Source organism: Hylobates moloch, unplaced genomic scaffold (assembly GCF_009828535.3).
Source record: "Hylobates moloch isolate HMO894 unplaced genomic scaffold, HMol_V3 SCAFFOLD_13, whole genome shotgun sequence".
NCBI classification, from domain to species: domain Eukaryota; kingdom Metazoa; phylum Chordata; class Mammalia; order Primates; family Hylobatidae; genus Hylobates; species Hylobates moloch.
Window position 1 is genome coordinate 32,286,463 of NW_026652288.1, and position 18,264 is coordinate 32,304,726.

Here is an 18,264-nt window from a genome sequence, read left to right on the forward strand (position 1 = left end):
ACCTGGCTAATTTCTGTATTTTTAGTGGAGACGGGGTTTCACCATGTTGGCCAGGCTGGTCTCGAGTTCCTGACCTCAAGTGATCCACCTGCCTCAGCCTCGCAAAGTGCTGGGATTACAGGTGTGAGCCACTGCGCCCGGCTGGAAGCTTGTTTTTTAGAGCAAGCAGCTTTATTAATCCTTACAGTCCTGTATTTTAAAGAGATTGTTTAAAGTTAAGTCTTTACTTTGAATCTGATGTTGAAAATGTGAATGGCCAAGCAAACACTTTTCTTTTTCTTTAGGTGAGTGCTCCAGTTGTAACATCTACCACTCAGGAAAAGCCGAAGGATAGCGATCAGTTTGAATGGGTGACCATTGAACAGTCAGGGGAGTTAGTTTATGAAGCACCAGAAACTATTGCGGCTGAACCCCCACCTATCAAGTCAGCAGTACAGACCATGTCTCCCATACCTGCCCATTCTTTGGCTGCTTTTGGATTATTTCTTCGTCTTCCGGGCTATGCAGAAGTGCTACTGAAAGAGAGAAAACATGCCCAGTGTCTTCTTCGATTGGTATTGGGAGTGACAGATGATGGAGAAGGAAGTAAGTGTTTAGTATTAAATTTATCAACACATATGTGAATAGGTTGTGTAAAGGTATCCAGATCATTGCCTATTATTCATCATTTATTTCCTTCATAGTTAAGCTGTTAGGTGATTTGTAAGTGGTAGCTCACTTCCAGTATTAGTTATACATAATAAATCCAAAGGAATCTTCATTTTCATCTCTGTATTCATTCAAAAATTATTTTCCTTGTTCTGACGAAACTGTTGGGCATCACTGGAGGGATTTAAACATGAAGCAGTTATTTAGAGCTACCCCCAAGTAACTAATGTTCTCCAGTAATGGAAACAAGGGATGTACATAAACATGTAGACTTAGCAAGTTATACAATCCCTTGAGTACTCTTGAGTGCAGTATTATGGAGAAACACACATGTGAGATTATTTCTTTACTACTCAGCAGTGTGAATGAAGTGGCATGGTAGTTTTTAGTGGGGCCTTGAAGGACAGCTTAGATTTAGGTTGGGATGAGTTATCTCAGAAAATAAATGGAATGAGCAGTGTTTTGAGGTTAAAATGTATGAGAGGGGATAAGTTAGCAGATGAAAATTTGCACAAAAGGGAGCATTGTGAGTATTTTAAAAGCTAATATTGGTAACAGATCATGGAAAAAACATACTAAAAACTTTAGATTTTATTTTGAATAGCAATAAAGGTTTATTAAAATGTGTTAAGATTAGTGATGTGTTGAATATAGTTTTTTTCAGAAAATGAATCTGGTAGCAATACTTAGATTAAAGAGAACAGAATTAGGAAAATAATGCCATAATATGTATTAATGATAATATAGAATAATAAGAGAAAGCTGTGATGATTGTTTCCATTGGGTTGGCATTGGTATTTAATAGAAAGAAAAACTGAAGAATTACGGGATAGCCTCACAAGTAGATTTTCATTTGGGTGATGTCTGCGTTTTCCTTTTCCTTTCTTCTTCTTTTTTTGTTGTTTTTTTTTTTTGCATTTTCAGTTACTATTTATTCTGTTAATATTTATTAGAAAATTAATATTCCTTACGTTATTTTAAAATCACATGGTTTTGATTAGAGTTGAAAGAATAAACTGTTAAGTTCTGCACTACAAAGTATATTTAATCTAATAAAACTATATGAATTTATTTGTAGATCTCAAAACTCTGAAGCTATCAAATATTCAAAGTAAATATTTTTTCCTTTATGTTTTCCTAACAACAAAAATCCCTCACAAATGTTGGCATATAAGTGGGCCCATGTAGTTTAAACCTGTGTTATTCAGGTGTCAACTGTATTTATTTTATAGTAGGTCAGGAATTTCTAATTACTTGATCTGATTTTTTTTAAAGTAGATAGAGGGGTAAGAACCATATTTTTTATTGATACATAATAGTTGTACATATTTATGTTATACATATGATATTTTGATACAGACATAGAATGTGTAATAAGAACCATAGTATTGGCCGGGCGCGGTGGCTCACGCTTGTAATCCCAGCACTTTGGGAGTCCGAGGCGGGCGGATCACGAGGTCAGGAGATCGAGACCACGGTGAAACCCCGTCTCTACTAAAAATACAAAAAAGTTAGCCGGGCGTGGTGGCGGGCGCCTGTAGTCCCAGCTACTGGGAGAGGCTGAGGCAGGAGAATGGCGTGAACCCAGGAGGCGGAGCTTGCAGTGAGCCAAGATCACGCCACTGCACTCCAGCCTGGGTGAAAAAGCAAGACTCCGTCTCAAAAAAAAAAAAAAAAAAAGAACCATAGTATTTCAACACTCTGTTACCACAGTGTTAAAGTAGGTGTAACCCTAAACAGAAAAGGAAAAAAAAAATGCCTTTCTGTAATTTCACACTATTTTTAGTGCATATACAATGAATTTTTATTAAAAAGCATAGTTATGACATCTCTTTCTGTAATAATTGTCTCATGTACCATCCATGTAGCATTGCTTTCTTTGCATTTAATACCCCTTCCTGGCTAGAACACTGTTGGGAAAAAAATAGTTTTACTTGTTCATTATCTTTTCATGGTTAAAGCTACTCCCAAGGAAAGCAGTTACTTTCTTAGTGTTGTAAGATACTACTAATGCTTCTTTTCTATTGTTCAGGTTTTAGTTTGAATCCTAGTTTGTAATAATTTTGACATAATCTATAGCTATGATCATACATACGTTTCCATTTTTTTGAGGTTTATGTATACTGTTTCTGACAGTTTTTCCTAATACTTATTTGTTACTAAATTTTAAGATATTACTGTCCTATTTGTGGTATTTGGTTTTTTAAATAATTTAGTGATATACTTTTGTATTACAGTGTCATTATTAATTTATGACCCTGGATGTAGCTTCTTATGTGTTTTTAACTGTTTTCAATCTTGAGTCCTCTTCTTTCTTCAATCTAGGTCATATTCTTCAATCTCCATCGGCCAATGTGCTTCCAACCCTTCCTTTCCACGTCCTTCGTAGCTTGTTTAGCACTACACCTTTGACAACTGATGATGGTGTACTTCTAAGGCGGATGGCATTGGAAATTGGAGCCGTACACCTCATTCTTGTCTGTCTCTCTGCTTTGAGCCACCATGCCCCACGAGTTCCAAATTCTAGCATGAATCAAACTGAGGTAGGTTCACTTTTAATTATTTCAGTTATTAAAAAAAAACTAGATTTAATTAGGGAGTACAGAATAAAGTTTTTTTCCGAATTAATCTTTCAGAGACTTGGGTGTTCCATTTTCACATCTAAAAGGATATTTAAAACAGAAATTGTAAATTAATTGTTTTCTCTATTAGTCTTCTTCAGTAAACCAAAAAGAAACCTATCTACTTGAAAAACCGAAAAGATTTAAGTGCTTAATAAGCTTTCCCATTTACCAAGATACACTGAATTTATACTGTGATCCTTCTTCCTTTCCTTTTTGAACTTTTAAGAATAATACGATAGAATGGGGGTTGTGGGTGTTGATCTAGCCAGTGCAGTAAGACAGGAAATTCAAGAAAGAAAGAAAAAAATTCCTCATTATTTCAATATGATTTAATTGTATGGTAGAACATACCAGAATAGGCTGGGTGAGGTGGCTCACGCCTGTAATCCCAGCACTTTGGGAGGCTGAGGTGGGTGGATAGCCTGAGGTCAGGAGTTCAAGACTAGCCTGGCTAACATGCTGAAACCCCATCTCTACTAAAAATGCAAAAATTTGCTGGACATGGTGGTGGGCGCCTGTAATCCCAGCTACTCGGGAGGCTGAGGCAGGAATCACTCGAACCCAGGAGGTGGAGGTTGCAGTGAGCCGAGATTGCACCGTTGCATTCCAGACTGGGAGACAAGAGTGAAACTGTGTCTCAAAAAAAAAACAAACAAACAAAAAACCAAAATAATTAATGGCGTAAGTGAGTTTATTAATAATACAACATGGGGTCAGTATATAAAAATTAATTTCTACATACTAGCAACAGTCATAAAATGAGCTTTATAAAGATATATTTTAGAATAGCACCAAAAATAGAAAATATGAGTAAATCTGAAAAATATGTATAATACCTCTTTATGAAATTTTTGGCCGGGCATGGTAGCTCATGTCTGTAATCTCAGCACTTTGGGACGTGGAGGTAGGCAGATCACTTAAGGTCAGGATTTCAACACCACCCTGGCCAGCATAGTGAAACTCCATCTCTATTAATATTACAAAAATTAGCTGGGCCTGGTGGCTCACACCTATATTTCTAGCTACTTGGGAGGCTAAGGCAGTTGAATCTGTCTGTACTCATGTATATCTTCAGTGGGTTAGATATGATAGTGCATTAATATTATTTCTTCCCAGATCAATCCTTAAGTTTGATACAATTCCAGGTTCATTTTGGAGGAAGTTTACAAGCCAATTATAAAATGTATATAAACATGCAAAGGGTCAGGAATAGTTGAGATACTCTTTTGCTATATTTATCCTAAAAAGATCTCATATCTGTATTCTTTTCACTGTTTTCTCAATTCAATTTTGAGTCATTGACTTTTTAGGCTCTAGGGTGATTTATCCCTTCTTTTCTTGATAAATATTTGAAAATTTGTATTTATTTATGTATTTATTCATTCATTCATTCTTAAATATAAGCAGTTTCTCTCCATTTACCCCTTCCCCCAGCCCCTGGCAATTACCAATCTGCATTCTGTCTCCATGCATTTACCTGTTTTGGATATTGCATATAAATTGAATCATGTAATGTGTTGTTCCTTGTGTCTGTCTTCTTTCATTTAGTATAATGTTTTCTAGGTTTATTCATGTAGCATATATCAGTACTTCATTTCTTCTAATGGCTCAATAAATATCCTGTTTGTTGATCCATTCATCTGTTGGTTGGCATCTAGGCTATTTTCATCTTTTTTTTAAATGGTGCTGCTGTAAACGTGTGTGTCTATTTCAGTACCAGTTTTTATCTGTTTTAATACTAGAAGTAGAATTGCTGGGTCATACAGAAAATCTGTGTTCAATTTTTTTGAGCAGCCACCAAACTGTTTTCCATAGTAGCTTCATGATTTTACTTTCCCAGTGATAAATATTTTTGAAGATAAGCAAAAACAAATTGTAATGGATTTTCATTTTTTGTTATTTTAAGCCACAGGTGTCAAGCTCTCATAACCCTACATCAACAGAAGAACAACAGTTATATTGGGCCAAAGGGACTGGCTTTGGAACAGGCTCTACAGCTTCTGGGTGGGATGTGGAACAAGCCTTGACTAAGCAAAGGCTGGAAGAGGAACATGTTACCTGCCTTCTGCAGGTATATTTGTAAACTTGATATTGTTCATGATAATGATTTTTGTTTTGTATTTATTATTTTAAAATATTGATAACTAATCCAACTTTCCTCAGCTATGTTTATGCCCACTTGTGGTCCTTCTTCCCGGTGCATTCTAAGATACCACTGGATAAAGATTGTTCTTGCTTACTTGTAATTCTGTATTTTTTCCCTCTCAACTAGCTTCTTCACTGAGAGGAAAGTGGCAGGGATAAAATTATCCAGTAGCTGGAAGATGCATCTTCCTACAGGCATTTTCTTGTTTAATATGTTGTATCTGGACATTTTTTTTTTTTTTTAAGTGTTATTTATTTATACGCATTTTGGTTGCTTACCTTTTTCTTTCTTTCTTTTTTTTTTTTTTGAGACGGAGTTCACTCTGTGGCCCAGGCTGGAGTGCAATGGCATGATCTCGGCTCACTGAAACCTTCGCCTCCCAGGTTCATGGTTGCTTACATTTTTTAAAATAACTTTTCGGCCAGGCGCGGTGGCTCATGCCTGTAATCCCAGCACTTTGAGAGGCCGAGGTGGGTGGATCACCTGAGGTCAGGAGTTTGAGACCAGCCTGGCCAACATGGTGAAACCCTGCCTCTACTAATAATAGAAAGATTAGCTGGGCTTGGTGGCACATGCCTGTAATCCCAGCTACTCAGGAGGCTGAGGCAGGAGGATCACTTAAACCCGGGAGGCAGAGGTCGCAGCGAGCCAAGATTGCGCCATTGCACTCCAGCCTGGGCGATTAGAGCGAAACTCCGTCTCAAAAAAATAAATAGATAAATAAATAACTTTTCTAGATTCAGGCAAGTTGAACAAGAATAGAAAGTCTTTATACCACAGAAATGTATAGGGGAAATACTTAATGAAAAGATTAGCTTTGCTTCCTGCATCAGCTAATTAAAGTTGGTCAGTGCTTTGAATGTGTCTTCTGCAACTCTAGAATGCTCCTTCTCGTATAAACTTCTAAGATTTTGTTACCCTCAAACTGAATTGAATCTATTCAATAAAATATGTAAGTAATACAGAGTTGCTACTACATTTTTATGTTTGTAGTTGTATTGCTTTTATATGTCTAGTCGTATGTAGTGTACCATCCTTTGTAAGCAACACTCTCAGACAAAACAGATCCTTCTCTTTTGAAAATTTAAACAAATAATTATTTTAAAACATAGTATAAGATACTGATTAAGTAGAAAATATGTACTCTTAGTATTCAGATTGAATTTCTAACCTACAATAAAAACTTTTGAAGTATGTGAAACTGAAATCCAAATTAATTTCAACAATTTTTAGGTTCTTGCCAGTTACATAAATCCTGTCAGTAGTACGGTAAATGGAGAAGCTCAGTCATCTCATGAGAGTAGAGGGCAGAACAGTAATGCCCTTCCTTCTGTACTTCTCGAGCTTCTCAGTCAGTCCTGCCTCATCCCAGCCATGTCATCTTATCTACGAAATGATTCAGGTAAATAATCCCTGTAAATGTCTCTGTGGGTGAATAATTTTGTTTGCTTATTTTATCATTGTCTAATAGTAAGCTTCAATTGAAATACTTGATGGATTTATTTCCTAAAAAGTATTCTGGAAATATTTAGTTGGTTTTTGGTGCCCTTAATTTGATACTGTGTCATCACTTACCATAGAACACAGAATAATAAAAGTTTCATTATTCCTTTGTCTTTATCTGTGAAAGGTGAAAGTACGCTTTTTTCCTTTTAAACATCTGTAACTGAAAATGATAGGACAAAGGCTAACAACTTCATGACATCATTCTGATCTGAATATGGTCAAACTTCTATGGATTTTAAATATTTTTGTCCAACACTATTGCAGACAACAGTTATTTTTGAAGAAAGGAAGATAACATAAATCAAGTCCATAGGTACTTGATAAGTAGATGATTAATTTCTTAAAATTCAATAATAAAAGTACTGTAGCTGCTTGTTTTGCCAGTATACAACTGATTATTGATTGAATAATATAGTTTATTATTTCCTTGGTTATGGAATTATCTAAGAAATGTGTTCTTTTCCTAAGAATAGAAAGTTACATGTTCAGAAATGTATAGATATTTCCAAGGGAAACAAGCAGTTAACATCTATTTCTTTCAGCCAAAACCTTTATTATTTATTGTTACAACTCTGTTTTACTCATATTCTTACCTCTGTCTTTATTTATCTTCTTACTCATGAAAATTGTATGTATTTCATTAATTTATTAAGGAAGAACAGATAAGGGAAACAATGGGAATGAATCTTGGTAGTCTATTTTGTGGTTGGTAGCAGCTAAGTGACACAGTTGGATGTCTGGTAAAAATATTAGTATTTGAAGGGATTATTGCCCGTATTCCCCAGTATCAGGAAGATTGTTGTCCTTTAAAAATGTGCTATTTCCCAGTCTGTCTCAAACTCCTTCATGAAAGTATTAGACTGATTTTTTTGTTTGTTTAGATTGACCTGTTTGATACATCAGACTGGCCTTTTTTAAAAAGTAGATGTCAAATGCATAATATATTTTTTTATTAAAATGTTTGAGACTATGAATTTTAATTTTAGATTGTATAGAACAATTGAATAGGGTGAGATAGGTTTCTCTTTATCTCACTTCTCTATTATTAAAGTATTATTTTCTTAATCCTTATACTGTGAAGATATGACCTACCAAAAATTTTAAATTTCTGTTTTGGTCTGAAATTGACTCTCTTATAACACTGAGCTTTTATCTTTATGGTTCATTGTTGAAAAGGAAATCCAGGATTATTTACATAATATTTACAGTAATTGCTGTTCATGTAAGTGCACTTCCTGGGAAGGTGTGTATGTTAAACTGATTTTTGGTAAATGTATGGAATTGCAGAGACTTAGATATTGTATCTTGGAACTATTTATTTATTTATTTATTTTTTTTGAGACGGAGTCTTGCTCTGTCTCCCTGGCTGGAGTGCAGTGGCGCCATCTCCGCTCACTGCAAGCTCCGCCTCCCGGGTTCACACCATTCTCCTGCCTCAGCCTCCCAAGTAGCTGGGACCACAGGCGCCTGCCACCACGCCAGGCTAATTTTTTGTATTTTTAATAGAGATGGAGTTTCACCATGTTAGCCAGGATGGTCTCGATCTCCTGACCTTGTGATCCACCCGCCTCAGCCTCCCAAAGTGCTGGGATTACAGGCGTGAGCCACCACACCTGGCTCTTGGAACTATTTTAGAAATTTAATGTGACAGATCAAAGTTTGACCTTTCTTTTGTGATTTATTATTTTCCTGGAAAAAAGAAATTTCTTTCATCAGGCTTTAGATGTTCTTGAATTTGGTAACTTGTCCAGTGGTTAATTCTAATTGATGTATTTGGATGTGGTAACAAATACTTATTTTGAGATAATACCTTATATTAAGATAAAATGATGTAACTTGTAGTCAGTAGGTTAAACGGTAGCATGCCTCCTAAATGATATTAAATATGGATTGTTTTCAGGAAAACACAGCGTAATATTATATAAGTAAATATAAGTATATAAGTACATATATAATTATGTAAGTAAATATAAATATATAATTAGTTATCAGTTTTGGTTAGAATAGTAATAATTTTTTAAGTGGCTACTATTTATTTATTTGAGATAGGGTTTCCCTCTGTCACTCATGCTGGAATGCAGTGGCGTGATCTTGGCTTATTGCAACCTCCACCTCTCAGGTTCAAGCAATTCTCCTGCCTTAGCCTCCTGAGTAGGTGGGATTACAGACATGCAGCAGCATGCCCGGCTAATTTTTGTATTTTGGGTAGAGATAGGGTTTCACCATGTTAGCCAGGCTGGCCTCAAATCCTGGCCTCATGTGATCTGCCCACCTTGGCCTCCAAAAGTGCTGGAATTACAGCCCTGAGCCAACACACCCTGCCTTAAGTGGCATTTAAAAACCTGAACAAATTAGCCAGAGTCTTCCTTAGACTTAGTAAAATTTCTATTTTGGAAAATTAGTTTAAAGTTTATTTTCCAATTTTTTCACTTGTGTATATAGTATTATTTTCGACAATGTGGAAGTTGAGGTATGTGATAGGATCCACTCCACCATTTTTTACTTCATTTAGTTGTCATGTCCTTTTCTTCTCCTGTAATCTGGAAGAGTTCCTAGCCTATCTTTATCTTTCATAATACTGATATTTTTACAGAATATAACCATTTATTTTATAGAATATTCTACAGATTGTAAGTGTGAGAGTAGTCCTCATAATTTTGCCTGAGACATTGTATTCAAGGGATGATATGCTTATATTGCTAGCAGATGATAGAAAAAAATGCAGGCCTAACGTAATAGGCTTTTCTGAGAACTTTAGTAAAATAATGCACATTTTCTTTCTATAACATGTTTTTAAATGATTGGTGAGCAAGACAAGAAAGTATAGGAATACACTAGTTTATGCCCTACTTTCAGTGCAGAGATTGGTCTGCCATTAATTTTAAATATCAATTGTGATTTCTTATTACTGTCCCACACCCTTTTTGCTCTTACTTTCTGGCTACAGGTATACGTTAGATACTTTGTAATCTTTAAACATTAATGTTTAATTACTGTTAAAGATTGAGATGAATACCAGAGTCTGCTCCTCATTTTAATAAAACCTTCAAGTTCTCATATTAATGAGTTTACTATGTAGCTGGTTAGCTAAGTCTGTTTTATTTCAATAGAAGTTTAAAAACTGGCCTGAACATATTAAATGATAATACTAAGCTGACCATAAGGATCAACAATAATTGCACATAAAATTGATCTTCAGTTTTAGTTCTGAACATCTTTGCATCAAAGGTAAAAAGAGAATATTGTTAGTTGTAAAATTATTACCAGAATAGAGGGAGCATACAAGCTCCTTAGGGGAAAGGACAACCTTTTTTCCATTACTAACTTGTCACAATTCTGTAACTGAGACACAGATCCTATTCTCCAGAGGTAGGCACTGATTATATTTAGTGATTTAATCGTTAAGTATATTGTATTTAGTCATTAAATAATTGCCTAAGAACTTTTTACTTGCATAATAATGGCTATGCCATTATTTAAACAATTTACTTTTAGATTGTTACTTTAATTTGTAAAATTTAAAATTATTAGATGCTACTGGGAACATTTATGTATCCAGAGCTTTATACATTTAATATTCTTAAGATAAATTCCTGGCCAGGCACGGTGGCTCACACCTGTAATCCCAGCACTTTGGGAAGCCGAGGCAGGTGGATCACCTGAGGTTGGGAATTCGAGACCAGCCTGACCAACATGGAGAAACCCCGTCTCTACTAAAAAAAAAAAAAATATATATATATATATATACAAAATTAGCCAGGTGTGGTGGCACATGCCTGTAATCCCAGCTACTCTGGAGGCTGAGGCAGGAGAATCACTTGAACCCAGGAGGTGGAGGTTGCCGTGAGCCGAGATGGCGCCACTGCACTCCAGCCTGGGTGACAAGAGTGAAACTGTGTCTCAAGAAAAAAAAAAAAAAAGATAAATTTCTGATATTTCATCTTTTTGAATTCACTGTTTCTAGCATAAAATTTTTGTGACTTAACAGTAGTTTTCCTACTATTTTGACCTCTTTTTGTAGATCTTAAAATGGGTGGAGAGGAAAATTTAGATACGTAAAAGAATGGAGACTTATTTTTTATTTTATTTTTGAGACGGAGTCTCATTCTGTCGCCCAGGCTGGAGTGCAGTGATAATGATCTTGGCTCACAGCAACCTCCGCCTCCCGGGTTCAAGCAATTCTCATGCCTCAGCCACCCGAGTAGCTGGGACTATAGGCACCCACCACCCACCCTGCTAATTTTTTGTGTGTTTTTAGTAAAGACAGGGTTTCACCACGTTGGCCAGGCCAGTCTCGAACTCCTAACCTCAAGTGATCCACCCACCTCGGCCTCCCAAAGTGCTGGGATTACAGACAGGCGTGAGCCACCACCCGGCCTGTAAGTGAATGGATACTTTAAAAAAAGCGTTTGGTGGCATTACAGCAGAAACATAAATCTTCATATTTAGGCTTAATTCATCAGATTTATCAAAGGTTAACATCATGGTTCCAGTTACTCAAAATAGTAAGTTTGATGCTTTAATAATTGGTTTCTTGTTGCTTACTAAAATAAAGACATCTGTTAGTGTTCTAGATAGGAAAATATACTAATTATTTGTTCATTTTAATTTCTCTCTCAACATTTCACTTCCACTTTTCATAACAAATGGTATTCTGAAAGTTGCATTTTGTAGGCCGGAATCATTTTTTCTCTAGCCCCTGTATAGTATGGAGTTACCCCACTGGCCACTAGATGGAGATCCTGTTTCATTTTAAGAAGTATTTGGTAATATTCAGATGTTAATGTTAACAGGCAGAATGTTACTTTAGAGACCCTCACCTATTTTAGAAAATAGTATGTTCCTTTTTTGAGAAAAGAGCATATTAAGTCTCAGCACACATTAAATTATTTGCCATTAACTTAGTGGGGTATGCTACAAATTCTTACTGAAATAAATCTTTACCTTTTTAATAGTGGTCTTTTTTTTTTTTTTGAGACAGAGTCTTGCTCTGTGCCCCAGGCTGGAGTGCAGTGGCGCGATCTCGGCTCACTGCAAGCTCCGCCTCCCGGGTTCACGCCGTTCTCCTGCCTCAGCCTCCCGAGTAGCTGGGACTACAGGCGCCCACCAACACACCCGGCTAATTTTTTGTATTTTTAGTAGAGACGGGGTTTCACCGTGTTAGCCAGGATGGTCTCGATCTCCTGACCTCGTGATCCGCCCGCCTTGGCCTCCCAAAGTGCTGGGATTACAGGCTTGAGCCACCGCGCCCGGCCTAATAGTGGTCTTATATGGGGATGAATATTCTTTTAGATTATCAAGGGAAATTGCTGTTATCCTGGTTAATCTGACAATTCACAGATTAGAAAAGAACAAATGAAATCTAGAGAAATTTATTCAGTTGCTCAAGCTTAACTGGTTAGCAGTAACATGGTGATTATTAAACTCATTTTCAAGTTTAGAAGCAAGATATAAATGGATCTTGTCATTATGAAAAAGAAAAATGAGTAAGTGATGTGTTAGAGTAAGGTGGACATGAGAGCAGGCACAGGACTTCATTGGGAAAATTATAAAGTATCTACTGATTTGGCTGGTTATCTTAGTTAAATGATGGTATATACTAGGATTAAAATTTTTAATTTCCCTAATATTGGTTTGACAGTTTTATAACAAACTATAATGTGTCAAAACCCATTACTGCATTTTGATATACCATCTGATTTTTCTCACAGTGTATTTTGTGTGTTTAAAGCTCTTTTTATTATTTTATGTTACCTTTAGATATGTTTCTTTAAGAGTAGGTATTTAATTTTATGAGTATACTGTTTGAGAATAAGATTAGTTTTGTTGTTATGACAGATGTCTTAATTTAAATATGACCATATTTATTAAATTCAAATTACTTAGTAGTTACATCAAAGTAGATGTGCAGTTGGAAACCTAGCCATCTTGCTAGGTCTCAGGGCTCTCCAAATTAAAAAGGACATAGAAATTGTATTAGTGCTCTTACAGGAAAAGATAAGGTTTGATACCAATAGAAAATATATAATTTTTGTTATTTATAAAATTACTTTATTTTGTTGATATACACTGCCTGAGAAACGGATAATGAAAAATTATCGAGCTATTGTAACATGATACTTAACTGTATTTCCTTATTTATAGTTTTCATGGTAATAGTTCATTTGAAACGGTCAAATTATGCCATTTCTTTGTACTGTTTTAATGAAGAGTCTGGGAGCTGTGGTGGTGGTTCATGCCTGTAATCCCTTTGGGAGGCCAAGATGAGAGGATTGCTTATGCTCAGGAGTTTGAGATCAGCCTGGGCAACATAGTGAGACTTTATCTCTATTAAAAAATAAAATAGGCCGGGTGAAGTGACTCACACCTATAATCCCAGCACTTTGGGAGGCTGACGCGGGTGGATCATGAGGTCGGGACTTCGAGACCAGCCTGACCAACATGGTGAAACCCTGTCTCTACTAAAAATACAAAAATAGCGGGGTGTGGTGGTGCGTGCCTGTAATCCCAGCTACTCAGGAGGCTGAGGCAGGAGAATCGCTTGAAAACCCGGAGGCCGAGGTTGCAGTGAGCCACTACACTCCAGCCTGGGCGACAGACAAGACTCCATCTCAAAAAAATAAAATAAATAAAATAAAATAATCTATCAGATTATTCTACTAAGTAAAGTAGCAGGCCAGGTGTGGTGGCTCACACCTGCAATCCCAGCACTTTGGGAGGCTGAAGCATGAGGATCACCAGCCTGGGCAACTTAGACCGTGTCTCTACAAAAAACAAAAAATCAACACTCACCTGTAGTCCCAGCTACGCGGGAGGTGGGATCCCAGGAGGGTGAGGCTGCAGTAAGCCGTGATCACACCACTACACTCCAGCCTGGGTGTCAGAGTAGACCCTATATCAGAAAAAAAAAGTAGAGTAACCTGCCACTTTATTTTTAGCCCAAAGTATATTTTAGTAGTATTTTAATATGGCTCTAGTTTTTGTGACAATTAGCTGAGCAGTACCAATAAAATTTAAAACACTTGCCCACGTTTAATGTATTTATTTCTATATATGGTCACTAGCAAGGCATGTTGATAGTGACTCAGTATAACGTAAGTGCTTATCAACAAATGTTAATTCTTTTTATTTAGAGTTTTCATTTTTGTCAAGGGCATCCAATGTGGAAATAACTTTGGTATAGAATATATCACTCTATGTGTTAAATAATTATGACTGGTAAGTTTTATAAGGGGAGGACAGGTTGCTTAAATTAAAATTTAGATGGGTTTTGAATTGCTTTGATTTGTACAGATTTGTAAAGATTAAGTATTAGTTCACTTCTCAAACACTTCAAGGATACCATTCTTGACTACCCAGAGTAGTCCTTTCTTTCCTATGAGCTGCTCATGTACCTAATCCTTATATTGTCACCTTTCACACTGTAGTCCAGCTATTAAGAAAAGCTTAATCAGATTTCCACATAACTACCTACCAGATTAGCCATAACTCTCCATTTCTTCTCTGAAACATCCCAGTTGAGTGAGTTGTGTTTGTTTCCAGATTTGTTTATGCCAGTTGTATTTCCGCTATATAATTGTTATGCAAACTAGATGTTTTTATGTTAAATCATGAAATGCTTTAAAAAAGTCCTACAGGCCAGGCACGGTGGCTCAAGCCTCTAATCCCAGCTCTTTGGGAGGCCAAGGTGGGTAGATCACCTGAGGTCAGGAGTTTGAGCCCAGCCTGGCCAACATGGCGAAACTAAAAATACAAAAATTATCCGGGTGTGGTGGACGGGCACCTATAGTCCCAGCTACTTGGGAGATTGAGGCACGAGAATTACTTGAACCTGGGAGGCAGAGGTTGCAGTGAGTCGAGAATGAGCCACTGCATTCCAACCTGAGTGACAGAGCAAGACTCCATCTCAAAAAACAAAAAGAAAGAAAGAGTTACTCCAGTTTACTTAGAGAATATATTAAAATGTTAACAATGGTAGTTTTATTTTGTATTACCCACATTTGTCAGAGAAATAATGTCAATACTTTATTGAAACAAGAAAGTTTCTTTTCTATGTAGTCTTTATTTTTCTATGTGGCCTTGTCTTTACAACTGCTTAACTACCAAAGGTCATGCTAAGGCTCATTTCCTTTGAGTTACTAAAACATAATTTCCAAAGACAGTTTTTAAAATATTCAGTGTTCATTAATGCTAACTAAAACTTCATTTTTCTAAACATTTTCATAGTCTTCTTTCCCATACTGACTAAATTTCCCTTTCCTGTATTAAGTAGATTACTAGAGGCTTAAGGAAAACTCAAACCTAAATGCAGTTTTATTTTAATTAATATGTATTTTATATGTACTCTTAGAAAAATGGTTGTGGCATTTTTGCTGTTGTGTGTTGTATACATTACTAAATCTTGTATGTCTTGGAGTAGTCTGTCTTCAGTGTCCATATTCATTGCTTTGTACTCTGTTTTTTTCCTCTGTGTAAAGTTAAAATTTGCCTGTTTGCTTTGTTATAATTTTATTCCTCAAGCTGGAAGCATCATATAGTAATTGCTCTTAGAGCAAGGGAGTTACCCTGGGATGTATGTCTTAATATTCTGGAGGTGTGCTTTTAAAGGATAGTCTTCTAAATCTTTCTTGTTAGAGCCAGGTTTTGCCCTGAATGCTGTCCCTTGAACGAGACCTTCAGAGTGTGGTATGGATGTAGACAAAAACAATCACTAAGAGGTTAAGTACTGTTCCAGCTATACCTAACATAGTCAAGATAGATTCTTCTTTTTCTTCCTTCTCTTCTTGCTTCTTAACATCTTCTGCTGTAGTGATGACCAGTTTTCCCAGAAAATGTCTTCATCTAGAGAAAAAGAGAATGATTGTGAAGCAAATTGCTAGAAAATGTATTTATTAGAAATACTAGTACATACTAGAAAATTGCTAGAAAATGTATTTACTAGCACAGAGCTAGTAAATGTATTTATTATACGTGTTGCATTTCTTGCTTAGTTTTTTAGTGTGCAGTCCTACTTTAGTCTGTTAATGTGTTGGAAAATGATAGTAAATGAGTGTATTTTAATAGAATTTAAAATCTGTTATTTTTAACATTTGGGCTAAAGAGCCGAAAATATGATGAAAATGTGGAAGTTAGATTCTGCCATTTATGTATTCTATATTTAGTAGCTACAAAGATACTTAAAAATTTTTACATATCTAACTAGGCTGATGTATTTAATGTGAACTGTAATTTATATACAAAATACTTCTTGTACTTAGTGTATACAATTCGGTAAGTTTAGAACATCAACTCCTTTTTAAAGCAACTCTTTTGGGGAGTAGTTGAGCAGAATAGGGATTTGAATAATTTTTTCCTTTGAAGATTAGGGGATCATTGTGTCATTAATTTTATAATCTAGTATTGCAATTAATTCCATTTTACTAATATTTTGAAAAAGCAATTAATAGCAGTTTATCTCTTCTTAATAAAAGATTTATTTCCACAGATTAAACACATCACATATTTAAGCTTAAAATAATGGAGTTACTAAATGTCAGAGTTTTAAAATAATTAAAAGAGAAGTGCTGCTTACCCTACATTGCATCAGGAGTAAAGTGTTATCAGATATGTTGCTTTAGGCCACAATAGTGATGAATGAACCTTTTCTCTTCATGGAGGGCTTCCAAACAAAATCTGGACAAGCTTCATATCAAAGATGGCAAATGTTTTCAGTATATCCTGAAGGGATGTATCTTCACTGTTAGTAATCCATGGTAAATTTCACTGTAACTATTTGATGTAAATTGCTAGCCTCTGCAAGTAATAAGTCACACTGTAAATAGGCTCTATTTTTTAGTATTTTTAGGTTTTTGTATATGCTGAATCACATATTTCCTCCAAAATGCTAATGTTCATGGTTATTTCTCTTGAATTTTCTGCCTGATGAACCTTTACACTGTTCTTTTTCTTTTCAGCTGTTTGAAGATACTTTTCCCCATTGAAATGTTTTAGTTCCAAATGCGTAAAGTGATTTTATTCCTCTCTCTACTACCAGTTACTACTATAAAAATGAAAAAAATTGTTTATTGGCATAAGTTTTGTAATGTCACACACCTGCATCTGTAGCTGTTGATGATAATTCCAAGATAGTCTTCAAGCTATGCATAATTCAGCAAACAGGCCCTTTTGAGGATTGGAAGGATAGTGACTTTACTTGCCTGGTTGTAAGCTGTAATACTGATTAAACATGCATTTGGTGCTTGCTGAGTAAAGGAGCTGCAAGCTGCACTTGGAGACATGGTGTTGCATAACAGTGTGCCTCTGTTCTTTCTTTGTCAGGCAGGCAGCACATTGAATCCTGTAATAACAATGAAGTATGTGTAAAGGAGCTAAATTTAAAGACACCTAAGGGTTTTCTGATGAAGCTCTTCATGGCAAAAATAGAATTAAAGAATTCAAGATTGAAATAGTTTTTATGTTGTTTTGTGCTTTAACAGGCAGGTTTTCATTAAGGGTTTATTATCTTTATCCATTCTTGTTGCTTGCTGACCACCGGTACACATTAATTTACAATAAAAGCACATGTCTTAAAAGGAGAGCATAAATCAGCTCTCCATTAGTTTTCCAAGTTCTCCTCTTGAAGGGGGGGGGTCTTCAAAATCTTTAAAAAAATAATAATAATAAGGCTGGGCACAGTGGCTCACGCCTGTAATCCCAGCACTTTGGGAGGCTGAGGCGGGTGGATCACCTGAGGTCAAGAGTTTGCCTGGCCAACATGGTGAAATCCTGTCTCTACTAAAAATACAAAAAAATTAGCCAGGTGTGGTGGCGGGCGCCTGTAATCCCAGCTATGTGGAAGGCTGAGGCAGGAGAATTGCCTGAATCCGGGAGGCGGAGGTTGCAGTGAGCCGAGATCACACCACTCCACTCCAGCCTGGGCAACAGTGTGAGACTCCATCTCAAAAATAATAATAATAATAATAATAAATCCGATATAAATAACACATGTCAGGTTCCAGACATAGGCATAGATTGTCATATGCATTAATATAGAATTTGACTTGAAAAGCATACTTACATAACTAATGGTTGTCAAGAAAAATACAGAAATACAAAAAACTTGATATTTTTAGTTTAAAATGAAGAAATTTGATATCGAGATATTTTTGAAGTACAGTAATGAAATTTAAAGTTCTTTTTAAAATTTTAAAGATTTTTGTAAAATAAACACACAATTTTATCTCTCACATTTTTTGGACTAATCCCAGTCTCGTGGGCCAGTGCTTATTATTACCTTGTTTTGCTAGCTTTTGCCTTCATACTCCTTGATATGAAGAGAATATCTTCTTCTGTTTCCATAAT

The 18,264-nt window shown here is 35.9% G+C and overlaps 1 protein-coding gene across 12 annotated transcripts in view; it reads left to right on the forward strand.

Moving 5' to 3' along the window:
• BIRC6 (baculoviral IAP repeat containing 6) overlaps window positions 1-18,264 on the forward strand; it is a 267,757-nt gene that overhangs the window by 195,733 nt on the left and 53,760 nt on the right. For all 12 annotated transcript variants that reach the window (XR_009209365.1, XM_032172644.2, XM_058426669.1 and 9 more), the window contains 4 exons: window positions 285-585; window positions 2,974-3,191; window positions 5,179-5,343; window positions 6,652-6,820. Coding sequence is in view for 11 of the 12 variants with exons in the window: in XM_032172644.2 (XP_032028535.1) it covers window positions 285-585; window positions 2,974-3,191; window positions 5,179-5,343; window positions 6,652-6,820 (853 nt within the window). In the remaining variant the exon portion in view is untranslated. The remainder of the gene's footprint in view (window positions 1-284; window positions 586-2,973; window positions 3,192-5,178; window positions 5,344-6,651; window positions 6,821-18,264) is intronic.